General features: G+C 34.2%; 2 protein-coding genes across 3 annotated transcripts; one reads left to right on the top strand and one right to left on the bottom strand.

Moving 5' to 3' along the window:
• The first annotated feature begins 167 nt into the window (after positions 1 to 167).
• Positions 168 to 8867, top strand: LOC126731286 (uncharacterized). 2 transcript variants are annotated; one of them, XM_050435032.1, is made up of 7 exons: positions 168 to 437; positions 1311 to 1912; positions 2011 to 2165; positions 3220 to 3315; positions 3839 to 4095; positions 7763 to 7983; positions 8084 to 8867. In XM_050435032.1, exons 2-7 carry the CDS (start codon positions 1559 to 1561, stop codon positions 8453 to 8455), a joined length of 1455 nt encoding a protein of 484 aa, XP_050290989.1. In that variant the 5' UTR covers positions 168 to 437; positions 1311 to 1558; the 3' UTR covers positions 8456 to 8867. The 2 variants fall into 2 exon arrangements, with proteins under 2 accessions (XP_050290989.1, XP_050290988.1); XM_050435031.1 differs by having other exon boundaries at positions 1468 to 1912.
• A 7106-nt stretch (positions 8868 to 15973) lies between these two features.
• Positions 15974 to 17573, bottom strand: LOC126701615 (F-box/LRR-repeat protein At3g48880-like). Its single transcript, XM_050399914.1, has 3 exons — positions 17514 to 17573; positions 16960 to 17249; positions 15974 to 16346 (listed from the first exon to the last, which is right to left on the bottom strand). The coding sequence occupies exons 2-3, from the start codon at positions 17247 to 17249 to the stop codon at positions 15974 to 15976; spliced, it is 663 nt and encodes a 220-aa protein (XP_050255871.1). The 5' UTR covers positions 17514 to 17573.
• Positions 17574 to 17587: the final 14 nt, after the last annotated feature.

The following is a 17587-nucleotide window of genomic DNA, read 5'->3' on the forward strand; positions in this document are numbered from 1 at the left end:
AAAAAACAAAAACACGACCACCGAACACGTATCAAAGTGTAGCAACTTGGCTGTTAAAATTCTATCTTTCAATAATAAAAAATTGACTAATCAAAAATAAAATACTCGCCGGTCAAGTTTTCCACCGAACACGTATCAAAGTGTAGGCGGGCTCAGACAGTCACGTGCGGGCCCGCCCACTCCCTTCTCTCAATTCCTACCGTTTACAGACTGTGAACGAATAAACAAAGACGAATCTTTCTCTCACAGAAATGATCCCAATTCATAATAAAAAGCTCAATAATAAATACAACACCGAAAAAACTGATATGGCAACACATTCTCTCTCTCTGTGTTTCGCAGAGTGCCAAATCTACCAAACCCTAGCTCCATGTGATGTGATCCTCCCAATATAGAAATCGCTCTTTACAATTTCGGGACTACGTGAAGATTTCCAGGTCTGATTATCCTAGTTCGCTAATTTCTACTTCGTTTTGTTACTGGTTTGAAGAATTTGCTTGGTTTGTTTGTTATTTTGATTGAATTATTCTTGGAATAATTCGTGTAATTATGAATGCATTAGCATGTGTGATCGCGAATTAGCACTGACATTGGAGCTTCTTGTTAATCGTACTCCGCTGATTGTACATAGAATGCAAATAAATTAGTGTTCTTTTTTTTTTCCCCCACTAAAAAATGGTTAGGCTTTTGGTGTGTTGATTATAATATATATGTAATTTTAGATGTTTATTAGTTTAAATAACTATTTAGCTTTGTGATTACTAAATGTTTCTGATAATTTTTGGCTTTCTTTCTCTTTCTTTGAAGCAAAGAAATAAAATTTTTAATAGGAAATATCTTAAGTTTTTCATTTCTGTAGTATTTTCATTGTCTATTGTAGTGAAAATAAAGATTTTTATTTATTTATTTTTTTAATCTAGTTGCTACACTGAAAATTTATTCTTAATCAAAAGTTGTGCTAATGAGCCACACAGCCAAGAGGATAATTATGTGTGTAAAGAATTATATATTGACATATTTGGATTTATCTCTGCAAACTTGGTAAGTGCTTTCAGAGTAGTTGATGAATCAAATCATTATATTCAATTCAAACCATTTAGAGAATTGTTCTTTCTCATGCGAGTTAATTGTCAGTTTAGCTTGTTTAGGTATTTTCATGCAAATATAAGAATTGAGTTTGTGAGAAGGAAAATGATGCACACTTTCCCTTAATACTCTTTGATATTATTGCATGTTATATCGCCACCTTGGTCAAAGATGAGTGAGGGCCTGCTGTATATGTAAGTTTAACCAATTATTCTATTTTGCAGGTGCTGATTTTGTCAATCCTTTTATCAGGCTGATAATTGTACTTGCTTTGTTAACCAAGATTATAGGCTAGATATTTAGCACCCTGAGATGGGTGGCTCTGCGATTTTACTGATATCAATGTATCATAATTAAAGTAACTCCTTGTGATGATTCCAGGGGTTCCGGCAGTTTAAGTAAATAAATGGTCAAAGTTACTCTGTAGAGTACTGGTGGATTGAGAATCGTGAGCTTGTTTCAGCTCTTCTAAATGGGTGACTCTTTGAATAGTTCTCAATTGAGCGGAAGCTCTGAAGCAACTAGTGCCGTACCTGAGAAAAAGGTGTATAAAGGAAGTTTAGTTGCTTCTTGCCATAGAGCTTCTCCACAGAATGCTTTTAGGCACATAGCTTCAGTAAGCCATGGTATATTTGGAAGTGATGCAGTCAGTCATGCAGCAGTGTTTTTACTCAAAGTTGCTGCATTGGAGACAGTACGGAGGTTCTCGATGGCCAAATGTCCATTTGCATGGCATGGTCTTCAGACTCTGCAAATTCTTTGCTATCCACCATTTAAGTGGATTCAAAGATGGGCTCCCTTCAAGAATTTGGTGGGAGGCATGCAGGTATGTCCATTGCATGGCTTTCTATTTCTTGTCTTCTCCAAATTCTTTTAAATTTGCTGCTCTTCAGGTTTTTTTATATTTAAATATCATGCTTTCAGGCACTGTCAAGGCCTATTCTAGTCCTTTCAATTGCAACAGTTTTCTCTGATCAATTTGAGTGTAGCAGTGGAACCTCAGATGGTGTCGGTGATTCTCATACACATTCAGAACAGCATTTGGAGCAGTCCTCTGAACAGTCTAATCTAGATACAAGGTATATAATTAAGCAGGATGGTGCTTATAAGTTTGAAATTTTGTCTATTAAGAAAACTAAAAGATGACTGTTGATGATAGGCAATCTGATTTAGTTCAATTGCTATACTACTTTAAAGTTTATTAGGATCAGCTTAATTTGATTGACTGGAATTGCAGATTTCTGATGATGTTTGAGGTTCCTACCTGAACTGTTAAGATAGGTGACTTGAGTGACAACACCCTTTTCATATTATTATAGATTGTGAAGTTTTCGTGTTCGCATTGAGAAATTGTTCATTCCATTTTCAAATTTGGTCAACTCTTGGGATCTCATGTTATTAGAAAGTTGGGATTTCAATGTCAACTCATGAGATTTGAATATAGAAGTCAATGATTGGATCTAGAGCTGGCTGAACTTGACCAGACTTTTCATAGTTCTAAGGATTTGATTTGACTAGGTAATATATTACCTGGTGTTGGATTAGATACCTAAATCCATTTGAGCTTTTTATAGCATATTTCATAATAGAGTGACTAAAATTTACATTGGCAGTCAATCAACCACAACCCCCCTCCTTTTTTGAGTCTTGGGATCGGCTATGAACAAAATATATGTCATTAAGTATAGACATGCTGAGTTACGCAGCATGTCTGATTGGTGTCCTGTTTTTGACTTTTTTCTACTTTTTGTTGTTCTAATCTTTTTGTTATGCTTGATCATTGTAATTTACGATCTTGATGTACTTCTATCTATGTACACTCCCAGTGTACCTAGGTTTTTTTGATTAATGATATTTTGTTATCTATCAAAATATATATATATATATAGAGAGAGAGAGAGAGAGAGACATGCTGAGTTATATTTATGTATACACACATACATATTTATACACACACTAGTCGGTAACACATGCAATGCACCAGAAAGTTTAACATACTAGAAATTTTTTTTCTCTCTTTCTGGTGCATTGCATGTGTTACAGACTAGTGTGTGTGTATATATATGTGTGTACATAAATATCTTTACAATTTATTTTCTGAGTTATTTATTATAGTTTTCATTTAATTTCCAGGACTTCTGATGGATCTTCTCAAAGTTTGGCATCTGAAACTTGGTTGATACAACTCTATAAGGAGCTTGAAATTCGAGGGATTACTTTGCCAGAAAGGTGATTGGGTGATTTTCATATTTGAACAATTATCATATGACACACTTAATGTTTCTGTTTTTAATAAACACAGAGCAGAAGGATTATGATGTAAGCACTATCCTATTAAAATTCCTGTCTTTTATTATATAATACTAATATATTGTATAATACTTCAGTGAGCATTTTATTTTTTGCATATGGGTTTGGTATTATTTTGGCAAAAGTACATTTTAGTCCCTCCAAGAATGGGCCCAATATCATTTTAATCTCTTATCTAAAAAGTTACAATTTACACCCTCCACTACATAACCTTCTCCAAAAACAACATTGTTTAGAAATTTATATATATACATATATATATATATATTTATATTGGTAGTTTAACTGAAAAAGTCTCTTATGCTTCATCTCTTTTACGTAAAATAACCTCTTAGGTATGAATCTGGGAAATAGCATGATGTTTTTTAAGTTAGCATATTTATATTTGAATTTCTTGGCTTCTCTTGCTGCAGTGGACCATGACATAATTGTGTTTATGCAGAATTAATGAAGATGAGCTCCATAGATTTTACAGTGCCGCTAATGGTGACTTTACATGCTTGCTCTCATCAATTAAGAAGACAATCCGCTGGAGGGAGACTTATGGAATTCTTTCAGCACAAGAACTTGAGGTTTGGTCGGATATGGTTTTTTGGCATGGATATGATGTGAGGCATCAACCTTGTCTCATAGTACGGCTCGGACTTGCTTGTGCCACCTTGAAATCTCATGACAAACCTCGCTTTGCTCAAGCAATCAGTATGTTTTCTTTCCCTCTCTGGTAAATGTTTTGGTCACCATGTATCTCCTATGGTTTCTTCCATTTTCTCCCAATTGAAAAATAAGGAAGTGACCACATGTCAAACTAACCTCTGTTGAGTCTAATAATATCTTAATATATAGTAAGAGACTATATAGGACCGTGTCCCATCAAGATTCAAGATTAATAGGGCATCACTCATTTTTTAATGTGATAATGTCTTTATAACAATTTAAGTTTTTGATAAGTTAAGAATATCTTATATAAGATTTATAGTGAAGAATTATGATAAGATGCTTTTTAAAGGGATAAAAAAAAATGGTTTTTTTTAGCTCATTTTTTTATTATCATTTATTTTACAAATATAAGTGTTTGTATTTGCGTATATGCCATAGTTCTTTTGACCCGTCAGGGTGTAGCCTAGTGGTAGGAGGCTGGAGATGAACTGTAGACCCAAACATACTAGGTTCAATCCCAACTAGGATTTTCCTTAGATTACCCAATACAAGGTTGTGGCCCCGGGGGGGGGGGGGGGGGGGGGGTCATGTATTGGTGATTTACTCCACAGGGGTGGGTCCAATGTCATAAAAAAAAAAATGATATATTTCACTTGTTTTAATAAATTTATTATTACTTGTGAAAAGAAAAGGTTGAATTGTGTTAGCCTATATGTTGTATAGATTTGTTTGCACTTGTTGGATGAAAAATGGGTGAGTCCCTATCAAGTTCCATAGGATGCGCCCATTGTAATTTGCTTTATCCAACTTGTGGTCAATATCATCAAGCCTCTTGCTGTGCGTAGTCCGTGACAATGATCTGTTCATTGATGGAAAGCTGTTTTATATTTTAGAGCACCAGCCCATCAACAAGCTTCGTTCAGTACCACTCCTGATATTGGAGAGATTTAGTCTTTAGTTCAAGTAAAGAACTATAGATTTGGCGGTCAATTATATGGCATTCAAAGCATCATTGGCTCAGTTAGTACGTCAAGTTTGACAACAATTTTTTTTTTTTTTTTAAATAGAATTTTTTGATAATGTAGCAAACAATTGTTTGGAGCAATTAATAATTTTTTTTGGCAAAAATCACTCTTTGCTTCTCAACTTTTAGGGCCTGTTTGGTTGGGGGTGATTTGGGAGAGGATGGAAAGGGGAGGGGAAAATAGGGGGAAAAATGACTTTTTAGGGTGAACTATTCAATCTCCTACGCGATGCCCGTGTATACTATAAGTTTATTTTGAAATAGTTGATAAGAAATTGTTTTTATGACTAATTATAATACTTAGTTTATTTTGAAATAGTTGATAAGAAATTATTTTTATGACTAATTTATAATACTTACTAAGCACTATAATATTTGAGGACTAAGCTTCAATTATTCACATGCCATTAGATAAAGGGAAAATTTAAACTTGTTAAGATTAATATAATTTAGAATATGCACATATAATTACTTTTCTAACTAGTAAATACTTAATTACTTAATTAAGTTGGTAAATATAATTTAGAATATGAACATATAATTTAGAGTAAATTGGTAAATACTTAATTACTTTTCTAACTTAAGAACATAATTGGTGTTATATATGCAAGTGTAATAGTGAAATTGTTGACCATCTATTCCTTCATTATCTTGTTGCTTTGGAGCTGTGGGATATGGTTTTTGGTTTATTTGGAGTTTGTTGGGTTATGCCAATGTCTGTTGTTGAGCTTTGTGCTTGCTGGCAAGGTCGATTTGGTTGCCATCGACATCGTAATGGATATATATGGATTGTTGTTCCTCATTGTATGATGTAGTGTATTTGGAAAGAAAAAATAGTAGACGTTTTGAAGGCAGTGAGCATTCTGTGCCTGATCTCAAGTATTTATTTTTTATAATCTTATTGGACTGGTTCTTAGTGTGGAGAAACCAACCCTTTTCTTCAATTTTGGATTTACTTGATTTAAATAATTTTTGTATTTGATATGTGCACCCTTGTATACTCCCTGTTTACTTGGGTGTCTCTTTTTTTTATATCAATAAATCTTTATTAAAAAAAAATTATTATTCTTTTTACATTCTTGATTGCTTGTTAAATTGTTTTTGTTGGATATTTTTTGAATTTGCTTTATTCTCTAAGAATGTGTCACATGGTAAAACTTTAGGCTACTAAGGTTAACAGGCGAAGATGACAAACTTTAAGTTTAGTAGTGACGTAGGACAACCACACTATTTCAATGGAACAAATAAACAACAATAGAATCAAAAATAAACCCTAGGAGTTAGCACCTAAGGGTTGCTTGGAGTCAGCACCAAGCAAAACTGGAGTTGGCACTAGTGTAAAAAGAAACACACTTTTTTTATAATTCTCAAAACTGTCTTACAATAATCAGAAAAAGTGCTTAAATAGCTAACAATAAAATGCATAAAGCCTAATTATTAAATGCTCAGGTTTGCTTAATCTCAAGCCCAATTACTAACAGGCTCCATCCATAAGGCCACAGGTTGGGCTGTCTTTTTTTTGTTCTTCCTCCCATACATGCGTATAATTGGGAGCTTGTACCTTGTGTCCGGATCAAGTGGACTAAAGTGAAATTAACCAAACTTATAAGGTGTAAATGGTTTGTCTCTCACACACACACACAGAGAATGATGCAAATTCTTTGAACTTTATTAATACATTGAAATAAATGCATCTGCCATTTTTGACATAAATATTAATTATTGATGAGGTGGAAGTTTAAATGAACAGAATGTAGAACCTCTTGTTCTCCCACATGAAGACCCTACTTTTATATATATAGATTGATTGATTGATTTCATTTTGGTCTTTACAAAATTAATTGTGTTAGTTTAGTTCTTTTTTTTAAAACCATGTTCAATATTACCTTTGTAGTCGTCTGATTCATGGGACCAGCTGATTTGTCTAATAAAATGCTTATGTATCACTCCATTACAATAAAAAATTAAAAAAAAAAAAAAAAGAGTTTAGGACATAAAATAGACACTTTAGCAGCTTATGTGGCACAATTTAGAGTTTTAGACAACTCACAAATTTTTTTTAATCTCTTTTTTGTTTCTCCAGAAAGTTCAAGAAAATCAAAGAAAAACTAATTTTGTTCAAGACAACCAAGTACCAACAACTTCCAAAAACCTCTCCCTAATAAAATCACATTTCTAAATCAAATCCCAATCGATACAGCACAAAACACAAATTCCAGATTCTCTATTCGTTTCCTTTTCTTTTGTTCAAAATTTTTCTTAGCAACCAAACAGACTCCAAAACGAGAGGAAAACTACAACTCCAAGTTACCATCAACTCAGTAATTTCTGTGATTCGATGACAACATGAGTAACATTGAAACATGTTGAAAAAATTGGGAATTAAATTGACCCAATTAGTTTTCTGAAACTAAAATGAAATTTTCCCTAAAAGTTGAGAACCAAAAATGTACTTTTTGCCTAATATTTTCGTGTGCAACTTCCTGCTATTAATATATATTTTTCTTGTAAGTGAGGAACCCAAATTAAGTCTTTACTATCAGATGGTTTTGAGTCTTTTTAAAACAACTCATTTACATTTGTCTCAAAGTGCAAAATTCTATTATTTATGTATTTATTTTTATCCTATTTGTCCCATCAGTTTTCCATGTGGTATTGTAACTAATTCAATGGTTATAACTACAGTATCTCAGATAGAGCATGGAGTCTTGCGTTTAGTTGATTCAGAAAATTCGAAAATTACAGTTTTGGTGGATTGTGAAGGGTTATCTCCTTTGAAAATTCCAATGCAAATGTTGAGATCCTGTTCTTACCTTCTGCAAGACCACTTCCCAAACCGTCTTGGCTGTTTGTTTGTTATTCGTCTTCCTCCAGTTGTTCGTGTTATTGCTAAAACTTTTATTCAAGTAAGTTTGTCCGATTGGTCTTTAAATGTTTGATGTTTTTGCTTTTCAGTTTCTCTTGTATGAGCTTTGTTTTGATTTCAAATCTCTGGCTGTTTCTCAGGTTCTAAAGCCCATCACTCGGAAAAAGTTGAAAATTGTAGGGGAGATGTACAAGAAGGTTCTCTCTGATTACCTTCAAGAATTACCATCATATCTTGATGGTAAATGCACATGCACAAAATGTTCAACCATCAGCATCTGTTTTAGGCAGCAGCCTCTTACAAATAAGATGAACAAGTTTGATCATATCGCAGATGTTAGTGATGGTGAGGATCCACCTGCACCGTATCCAGCTGATGGGATTGATATGCACCTAAATGGTAACTGTGACCAGGTGTTGAGGACTGCCATAATAAGCATGCTCATGTTGTGGGTTTTCATAGCTGTTATTGCTGGCTTATATGATCCTGAAAGCCGTCCCATGCCTCATTGAGGTAAGAGTGGACCAACCTTTTCATTTCTATTGGCGCTTTGTTCTTCCTTAAGGTAGATATATGTGTGTTATACAATCCGCCTTTTACAAGATTTTGGTTGCTTTCTTTATAATTATTTGATAGCTGTAGTGCCTTATATAATATTCTCTGTAATCAGATGTAATTTTTTTCATAGAGCAAATAGCTGTTAGCTTCTTTCCCTTTTCTCTCTCTTTTTTTTTTTTTTTTTTTTTTGAATTAAAGTTTATAATAATCTATGGGTAATATATTGCATCTAAGTTACTGGACCTGAATTTTACCCATAAGCTATTTGTCCCCATCAAAGCTGTATTATTGATGTAATGGATGTGTGCAAGTGTAGTAACTTTATATTTGATGATTTTTTTTCAATGAATAGTATCTTTTTATTCTTGTTTACAATCAAATCAATATATATACATTATATTGATCATGACCTTATGAGCTGTGTAATCATGGGTTATAAAAATTTTGAGATATACGTACGCCATTGCAGCAGCCTTCACATGTATCAAATCACTGCAGCCTTCACACGTATCAAATCACTTAGGAAATTTCTTTTTATACATGTTTATGGACAGTAGTGGTATGCATGGGTTTGGTTAAGGAGTTTTTTCAACCCAATCCATCATGTTGGGTTAAAAAAAATCCAACTCAACCCAACCCATCGGCCATCACAGGGATTCACCCTAACCCAATCCAACCCACTTGGATCTCATTGGGTCGGGTTGGACCTATGGGTTTGACAAATTTTTTTTTTTAAATTACTATTATTATTATTATTATTATTATTATTATTAAATTGAGCATTAGAATAACACAACCACAAATAATCAAGAGCGTAACACTAAGAACTTAGGATTTAGGTTTTATTTAGGAAGAAGGGCAAATAATAATAATAATAATAAATAAATAAATTCATGACCTAACTCAATCTATCAACCCTTACAAACCGACCTAATCCAGTAGGTTGAGTTGGGTTGAGCTAGTTTTGGCGGGTTCGCTGCATACCCCCTAATGAATAGTTTCCTCTTAGCGTATTTATAATGAATTTACCTAGCAAAAATAATTTTACTTGGCTTTTCTCATTTAGCCAAAATTTAAAATATAATTAAAAATGAGAGAGAGAGAGAGAAAGAAGTGTGATATAGAATCATAGATGGATCTATGATTTTGAGCACCAAAAAAAAAAAAATAGCACTAAAAAAGTGGTAAAGACAAATCGAAGCCTTTGGAAGCTCTTTCTGTGGTGGTGTGTGTCGACCACATCAACAAGATCATCCTTCTTGAAAATGTCATCAAACACAAGCGGCCGGCTAGGTTCAAACTGTTCCAGAGGCACCAAATAGAATTCCCAAAGATGGTGCATGTGGATGACACTAACCTTTTGTAGATGACCCAATTCTCTAGCTTTGTGAGCTTGTTGTCCTTCGCTCAGAGGTATTAACCTGAACGACAATGTAGCCAGGGACTGGGACCACCTTGCCGTTGGGCACGAGGAAGCTCATCATGCCCAGCTTTGTCCGCATTACTCCTATGTCTGCCTTGTATAACTCGTTCTCACCACTAACCTATTCCTACTGCTATTGGTATTGGGGACATTTCAGATTTGGGCTTTTTTTTTTCATCCAACAAATATGGATGATGTGACTTATTATGACAGTAGGCAATATATGGGTGACATGTCAACACCTATCTAACATTTAATAGTGAGACTACCATTAGAGATAGATGGTAAAGCTCTTATGAAAATGGAACTAGAGCATTCACATCAGCTCATCTAAAAGATTCCATCTATTTTACACCAAAAACCTACTTTTTCTATTTTACACCATCACTTATACAAAACACCCACATCAATTCATCTATTCTATCACATCTTTTATTTAAATAATCAATTTTCTCAATTATTTTATTATTTCTTACAACTAACCCATTTTACCAATTTTAATACGCGCGCTCTCTCTCTCTCTCTACCATATTTTCTAATTCTTGCTCTCTCTCTTCTATCTCTCCATACCCAGTCTCTCCCTCTCGGTCTATCTCTCTCCATACCCATTTTTATACTTGAGCTCTCTCTCCTCTCATGGCCGATCCATCTCATAGCTGAAGACCTATGGAGAAAAGCTTTAACACGAAAGTTGAAAACGGAAAAGAGTGAGCCGATCCATCTCATAGCTGAAGACCCATGGAGAAAAGCTTTAACACGAAAGCTGAAAACGGAAAAGAGCGAGGGATCTAGAAGAATCAGTCACAAGCATCGATCCACAGCAGCACCGACCACAGCTCCGATCCACAGCACTGATCCACAACTCCGATCACAAGCATTGATCCACAGCTGCACTGATCCACAGCTCCGATCCACAACTGCACCGATCCACAGCTCCGATCACAAGCACCGATCCACAGCTCAGTTCTCCCTAGCTCGGATCCACAAGCACCGATCTCCCTAGCTCCAATCAGGCAAGACCCATACCCACGAGCTCCGATCGTTCCGATAAGCACCGATCTGTCTCTTTTTTGTTTTTCCATTTGGGTTTGTTTGTGTGTGGGTGTGTTTGTGTATCTCTGTTTTTTTTTTTTTTTTTTTAGCAAGTGTATCTCTATGTTGATTTTTCTGTGTGGATGTGTTTGTGTGTGGGTGTGTTTGTGTGCATCTGAGGAAAAGAAGATGAGGAGTTGAGGTCGTTGTGCACGGAAAAGAGAGAGAAAAATTGGTGCGAACGGAAATTAATAAAAAACTAAATACACATGCAGTATCCGTGTAAATTTACACGGGTACTGAAGCTCGTTGAAAATTTTAGATGATTATACACGATTTTAAATGGACTGATGTAGTCTGTTTTTTGGTTCAAAATGTGTAAAAGTGACCAAAATGTGTATTTTACACATTTATACAAGAGCTGATGTGAATGCTCTAAGAGTGTATTTTAGTGTGTGTATATATATATATATATATATATATATAAAGTTATCTTGGATAACTCACTAACTTAGTCACTTGGACAATTAAAAAAATAAACTTGATATAATGTGACCAGTCAAGGATTAAAATTTTAAAGAGATTAATAGTAATTTTAAAATGTATTAATTTGTTTGTATACACATACATATATATATATATATATATATATATATATACACACAATTCAACCATGCTGTCATGAACTTAAAGCACAACTTAAATCATGAAAATATTAATAAATACTCAACTAGCCTCTATTTGTTTGAGAATTGATAGAATATGAATATCTACTGAAGGCTACTATTGCAGCTTGAACCCCCACTACAACACTTTGTGCATGGGAGTTACCACTTGGACAAAGATGTTTGGTATTGATTTAGCTTTAGGCCTAGCCAACTAGTCACACAATAATAATCACATATAAGATTGGAAGAAAAATTCGAAGTTTAAAGAAATCAAGGAAAAGAGAGGGGGTCAAAGAGGAAGGAAAGAAACTAAGAAAAAGACTCACATGCAAATGTCGGCAGTAGTGTGTTACTTATCTCAACTATTCAAATGTTATGTGTATTTTTTTTTTTATCTTCAATCTTCAATGTTATGTGTAAATTTTTGAGGAAGAAGAAGAATAATGAATTATTCACTTTTGTTTCTTTGCCAAACATCCATCTTCCACCTCAACCCCAAAGGAATTTTTTCCCCCTAACGAGGAAGGAGCAAAAATCAAAATCCCTTTTTTGTTATCTGCTTTTATTTTTTAGGTAATTTTAAAATAATTATATGTTCATCCTAATTTTATGAGTGCCTAATTAATATAAGTTGTTGGTATATACAATTTATCAATATTAGGATTGTAATCCTATTTGAATGAGTGTGCAGTAATACTATATACTCTAGACTTCCTTATAAAATTATATATTTAAAAAATAATAATACTATATATGTGGGGGTAAAATTCACCAGACGACGTTGGGCCATGGCACTCGTGCTAAGCCCAACCATAATAGGAAGCGAAGACACGGGCAGAGGACCCCCCAGCCCAATCATGTTGGGCCGGGCTTGCTTAAGGGGCGTCCGAGGAGGAATACCTCCTCGGACGCACCAAATAGGAGTCCGATTCACACCCTTTACCTGGTGAAAGGTCATCCAAAATTAAGGGAAAATGCAGGACGTTCAGGGGGCAACCACAACTGCCGCATTAAATGCAAGGAAGCTACTTTTCCAGCCGCATTAATGTGGAAAGGACAAGAGAACAGAATTATCTTGGCCAGTGCAACTCACAGAAAAGAAGGAGGATGTCCTATGGGGCAAACACTCAAGTAAAGGCCCAGATGATTAACAAGTGTAGGGTCATTATCGTTCGAAGGATGCTATATAAGAGAAGAAAATCCCCATGGCCAAGGGATCGAAGAGAGAGAGGAAGAAAAAGGAGTTATGTAAACAAAGTATAAGATATAGTCCCACGGACTGTTATCCCAAGAAGCTTAACGGAACATCCCCACGTCCAAATGGTTGCATGGCTTGTTTATAACCACGTTTACTCTGTCAAGACCTAGTTCTGTGACCTACTCTCTATAAATTCATTGTTGAGGGTCTTTTGGGCCAGAATCGCTTGCCTGTTGGTCCTGGGCCCCAAAAACCGCCCTTACAATATACATAATAGAACACTGTCTACAAAATAGAACCACTCTCCCATTAACCCACATTTGCTTCAACAGTTTACAACCTAAGAACCTCTTACCTCTTATCCTTTTTCAAATTAAAAAAAAATAAAAAAATAAAAACCCACCGGGCTCATATCTTAAGGGATTATTAGCTCAAGAAGAAATTTATTAGCAACAAATATTGAGAGTCTCATGGATGTAGGAAGGAGATCGCAATACCAAATTCTTTCTAAGTACACTAACCTCATCACACACGCTTTGCGCATGCAATGAGGCTTTTTTTGTAGCCCAAAAAAAAAAAACTTATGTTTTTATTTTGAGAATGTAATTTATAAGTGGATAAAGGAATTTGAAAATTAACAGAAAAGTAGTACTATTTTTTAGGCAATATTTTAGTGAGAGTTAGAATTGTATTTTTACCAGATTGTCCTTTAGTTTTATCTCTACTTAAACATAAAAGTAAATGGGCATTTTTTAAATAAAAAATGAGAAATCCAAACAGAAAAAAGGCCCTTAAATAATAGTATAGATATGGATAATATTGGTAATTGAGTCTCTCAAAACGTTGAACGATGAAACAAAGGATTTTTTTTTAAAATAACTATAAATCCGAAACAATATTATTAGTTGGGCAACTTTCTAAACTATTTTCATTTCTAACAATTCGAGTCTAATAAACTCGATTTTGCCATTTAAAAATGCACTTGAAAATCGAGTGTGAGAAACTCGAGTTTGAAAATTGAGTGTCTCACACTCGATTTCCAAGTGTATTTTCAAATGGCAAAATCGAGTCTAACAGACTCGAATTACTAGGGACAAAAATAGTTTGAAATATTGCCTTACTAATAAAATAGTTTAAAGGATTTAGTTATTTTTAAAAAAAATCTCGAAACAAACGTATTCAAGTTTCTCATCCTTCTTCATTGCGTAGATAATGCATCAAAAGTTAATGCGTCACTTTTTGGAATAGGACCTCAATCAATCTCCTCAAAAATAATAAATAAAGACTAAATTGAAATTTACACTCTTTAAGTTTGGGGTAATTTTATTTTTGCCCCCCAAAAGTTTAAGATTTTTTATTTGTTCTCTAAGGTTACCTATCTTTTTTTTCTTTTTTTTTGAGAAAGAGGTTACCTATCATTTTGATTGGGAGTCCTTCTGACTATGCATTTGCTAATGAGTTCATCAAATGACACCTAAGTCTGTATACTTGTTGGACTAATCAAATCTTGACATGTAAATTGAACGTGCCAAGTCAATTAAATAGCATAAAATAATTAAAATGAATTCTTTAAAATCTTAATTTAAATAAAATTTTTTTTTTTCTTTACAATATTTTCTAGGCACCCAAACACTTAATTTCTAGTCACCTAACTTTCTGTACAATCCTCCTTTTCTAAGCATCCAAACATTTTTCATATCAACCCTAAATAGCACCCCAAGATTTACTCCACCTGTCATGGCCATGGATTTTCCATTATTTCTAACCTAACAAATCATAGAAATCTAATCTCAAAATTTCAGTTATTCTATTCCCGCTCTTACACAACTACCATATGCAAATAGAATTTATTTAAACGATAAAAATAAAGCCTTAATTCTAAAATTAGGTATTAGCTATGGATCCTACATTCCTATTATATCTGAAATCATGTTTTCTGTTACTTTCTTAATTAATATATCATTTTTTATTACTTCTACTAATGTTATTTTGGTCTTCCTCTACCTTTTCTCACTCCCTCAACTTAGATTAACTCAATCTTTCTTACCAGTTCATTATTCTCCATCCTCCTCTGAACATGACCTAACAATTTCAAGCAACTCTTTCTAATCTTTTTCATGGGTTGCCCTATCTTTAAGGAAATCTCTTTATTTTGAATCCTATCCTTCTGTGTTTCTTACTTATCTATCTTAACATTCACATTTCCACTTCTCTCATTTTATGATATGTTGCTTCTTAACCACCCAACATTCAGTTTCATAAAGTATAGTTGGTCATGTAAAAGTCATACAAAAATTTTCTTTTAAGGCATTCTACAGTCACATAATACTCCTAATGCGCTTCTCCACTTCATCTACTCTCCATCTTTATGAATTATTATCCAAGATATCAAAAACTCTCACTCTTTAGTATCTCTTGGCCATCAAGTATTATTGCTGCTTCATCTTTGTTTCCACTTTTATTAAACTTACATTCCATTTACTCTGTTTTAGGCCTACTTAAACGAAGGCTTTTAGATTCCAAGGTGTCTCACCAAATTCCTAACTTGGCATTAACTCTACTTCTAGTTTTTATTCACTAAAAGCATACACCAAGAGACTTCCTCTTGAGTCGGTTTAGTGATCTCTTCAATCACTAGTGCAAAGAGATATGGACTTAATGTTGATTCTTGATGCAAACTTATAGTGGTAGCAAACACACTTGTGATTCCTCCACTTGTTCTCACAATACAATTTATTCAAAAAGTTCATGAAACTTATCAGCATCAATCACAACCGCCAAATCTGGTGTTGCACAATCCCTCTCCAAGACCCACCCAAAACTTATGTAGAAGAGAACAGAAATAGTACAAAAAATCATTTACTTGACTGAAATAAAGAAGGCTTTACAAGTATAGTTCTTCTAGCGCAACAATCAAACTAATCTGCCATTTTTTTTTTTTTTTTGAATAATCAGACTACACTACTTAATTAGAATAGAAAAGTAATCATTCATAAACAAATTCATTCGACAAGAGAGAAGCCTCAACTCAAACAACAACTTTGCCCTCCTTAGCATCCTCAATTTGTCATTAGACAACCACAAGCTCCCTCCATCAACCCCAAATGACACTGATCTATGTGAAGCAAGTTCCAGTAATTGTTCATCCGATTTAAAGTTTTAAACCATAAAAAACAAATGCACAAAGCTCCTTGCAGCCCTGCAGAATTATCTCTAAACTCTCTTGATCAATGAATCCATCTCTCAGATATAAGTACTTTATGTTTGGCAGAAAGGTGACAATGGCTGACACTACTTCTCTCCAAAAAAGTTCAATAATAACAATCTCTAAATGACAGGAATTCTTGCAGTGAAGACTGATTTCTTCAAGTATCTTTTCCAGTATCTTTTCCATGTGAACGCTATAAGGACTTCCAAGTTTCAACAGCTCCAGATTTTTCCACTTACTTATGACTTCTAACAGAACAAATGAAGAATTCTTCCCCATCACAGATGGCAAACATAGAGCCTTCAACTCAGGGCACCTGGAGAAAATGAAATGCATCAATGTCAATACGGATTCTTCAATTCTATTAGCAAGATCTGCTAATCTTCTACACCACGACCTATGGCTATATATGCACCTTGCAAAGATTAGGGAAGCAGCGAGGATGTGAGAAAAAGTAAATTAATGTTTGCAATTCATGCAAAGTTAAGTTTAAAAACTCGTAAAAATCATTCAGGATTTTTGGCCTAGGAAGCACATATATTTAGGGTGCAGTACTTGAGTCATAACGGTGTCCTATCTGCCATATCATATTACAATTTTTTTTTTAAATTGCTCATATCGTACCCGTAGCAATGTCTATGTCCGTGTTCGTGCATCCTAGCTATTGGCTATTTATTTTGATTCTTTATATACAAGAGTGAGACTAGGTCTCAACAACATTGCCAACCAGCCTTTAATTAGAAGTAACCATTTAATCATGTGCACAATCATGACACCACACCACATACCACATAACATATATATATATATATAAGAACAATGAATTAGGGGAGGCTAAACTAAGACATTGTGAACAGTTGACAATGGGATTGATTAAACAAACATTTTTTTTTTTTTTGTTAATTAAGGTATAAAACTAGAGAACTTACTCGTCTGCTAAATATCTTAACACCTCATCTGGGCACGAGGTAGGGGGCATGACTGAAGTAGCATTTCCTCGACTACGATTGATTATCAACTTCAAATATTCATTTGTTAAAGGCGGCCGATGAACAAATTCTTGAAAATTAATAATTTTCCAGCATGAAGGATCAAGGCTCGCTCTATACCATGACTTGCACACAAAGGGAATGTCATATAGCAATGACTCCGTGCCCACTATTGTAAGAATATTCACCAAACAGTCCGTTTGCAAATCCTCCCATTTTGGTCCAGCCATCTATGATATTACAAAATAAAACTGAAGTTCCTTATAAAAACTAAAGCATGTGTCATATATATAGCCCAGCCCAGTCACAACTGTTTCATATACTAGGCGAAGTCAAACTTCAAATTCAGTTGGTAACAATGAATATACCGTTCAAGAACAGAATAAGATGAATCATAATGAGCAAGGCAATCATAGTAAAAAAAAAATAGAAAGACATTCAACTGTTAGAGAAAACAGAAACAAAATAAAATGGGCATATATTAGAGATTGTACCTGTGAAACCAAGAAGAACAATCAACAATGTGAGAGGTTATGGATCCTAGGGAATCGGATATGGATTCTATCCA

The sequence above is a fragment of the Quercus robur genome, chromosome 1 (assembly GCF_932294415.1).
Source record: "Quercus robur chromosome 1, dhQueRobu3.1, whole genome shotgun sequence".
Lineage (NCBI taxonomy): Eukaryota > Viridiplantae > Streptophyta > Magnoliopsida > Fagales > Fagaceae > Quercus > Quercus robur.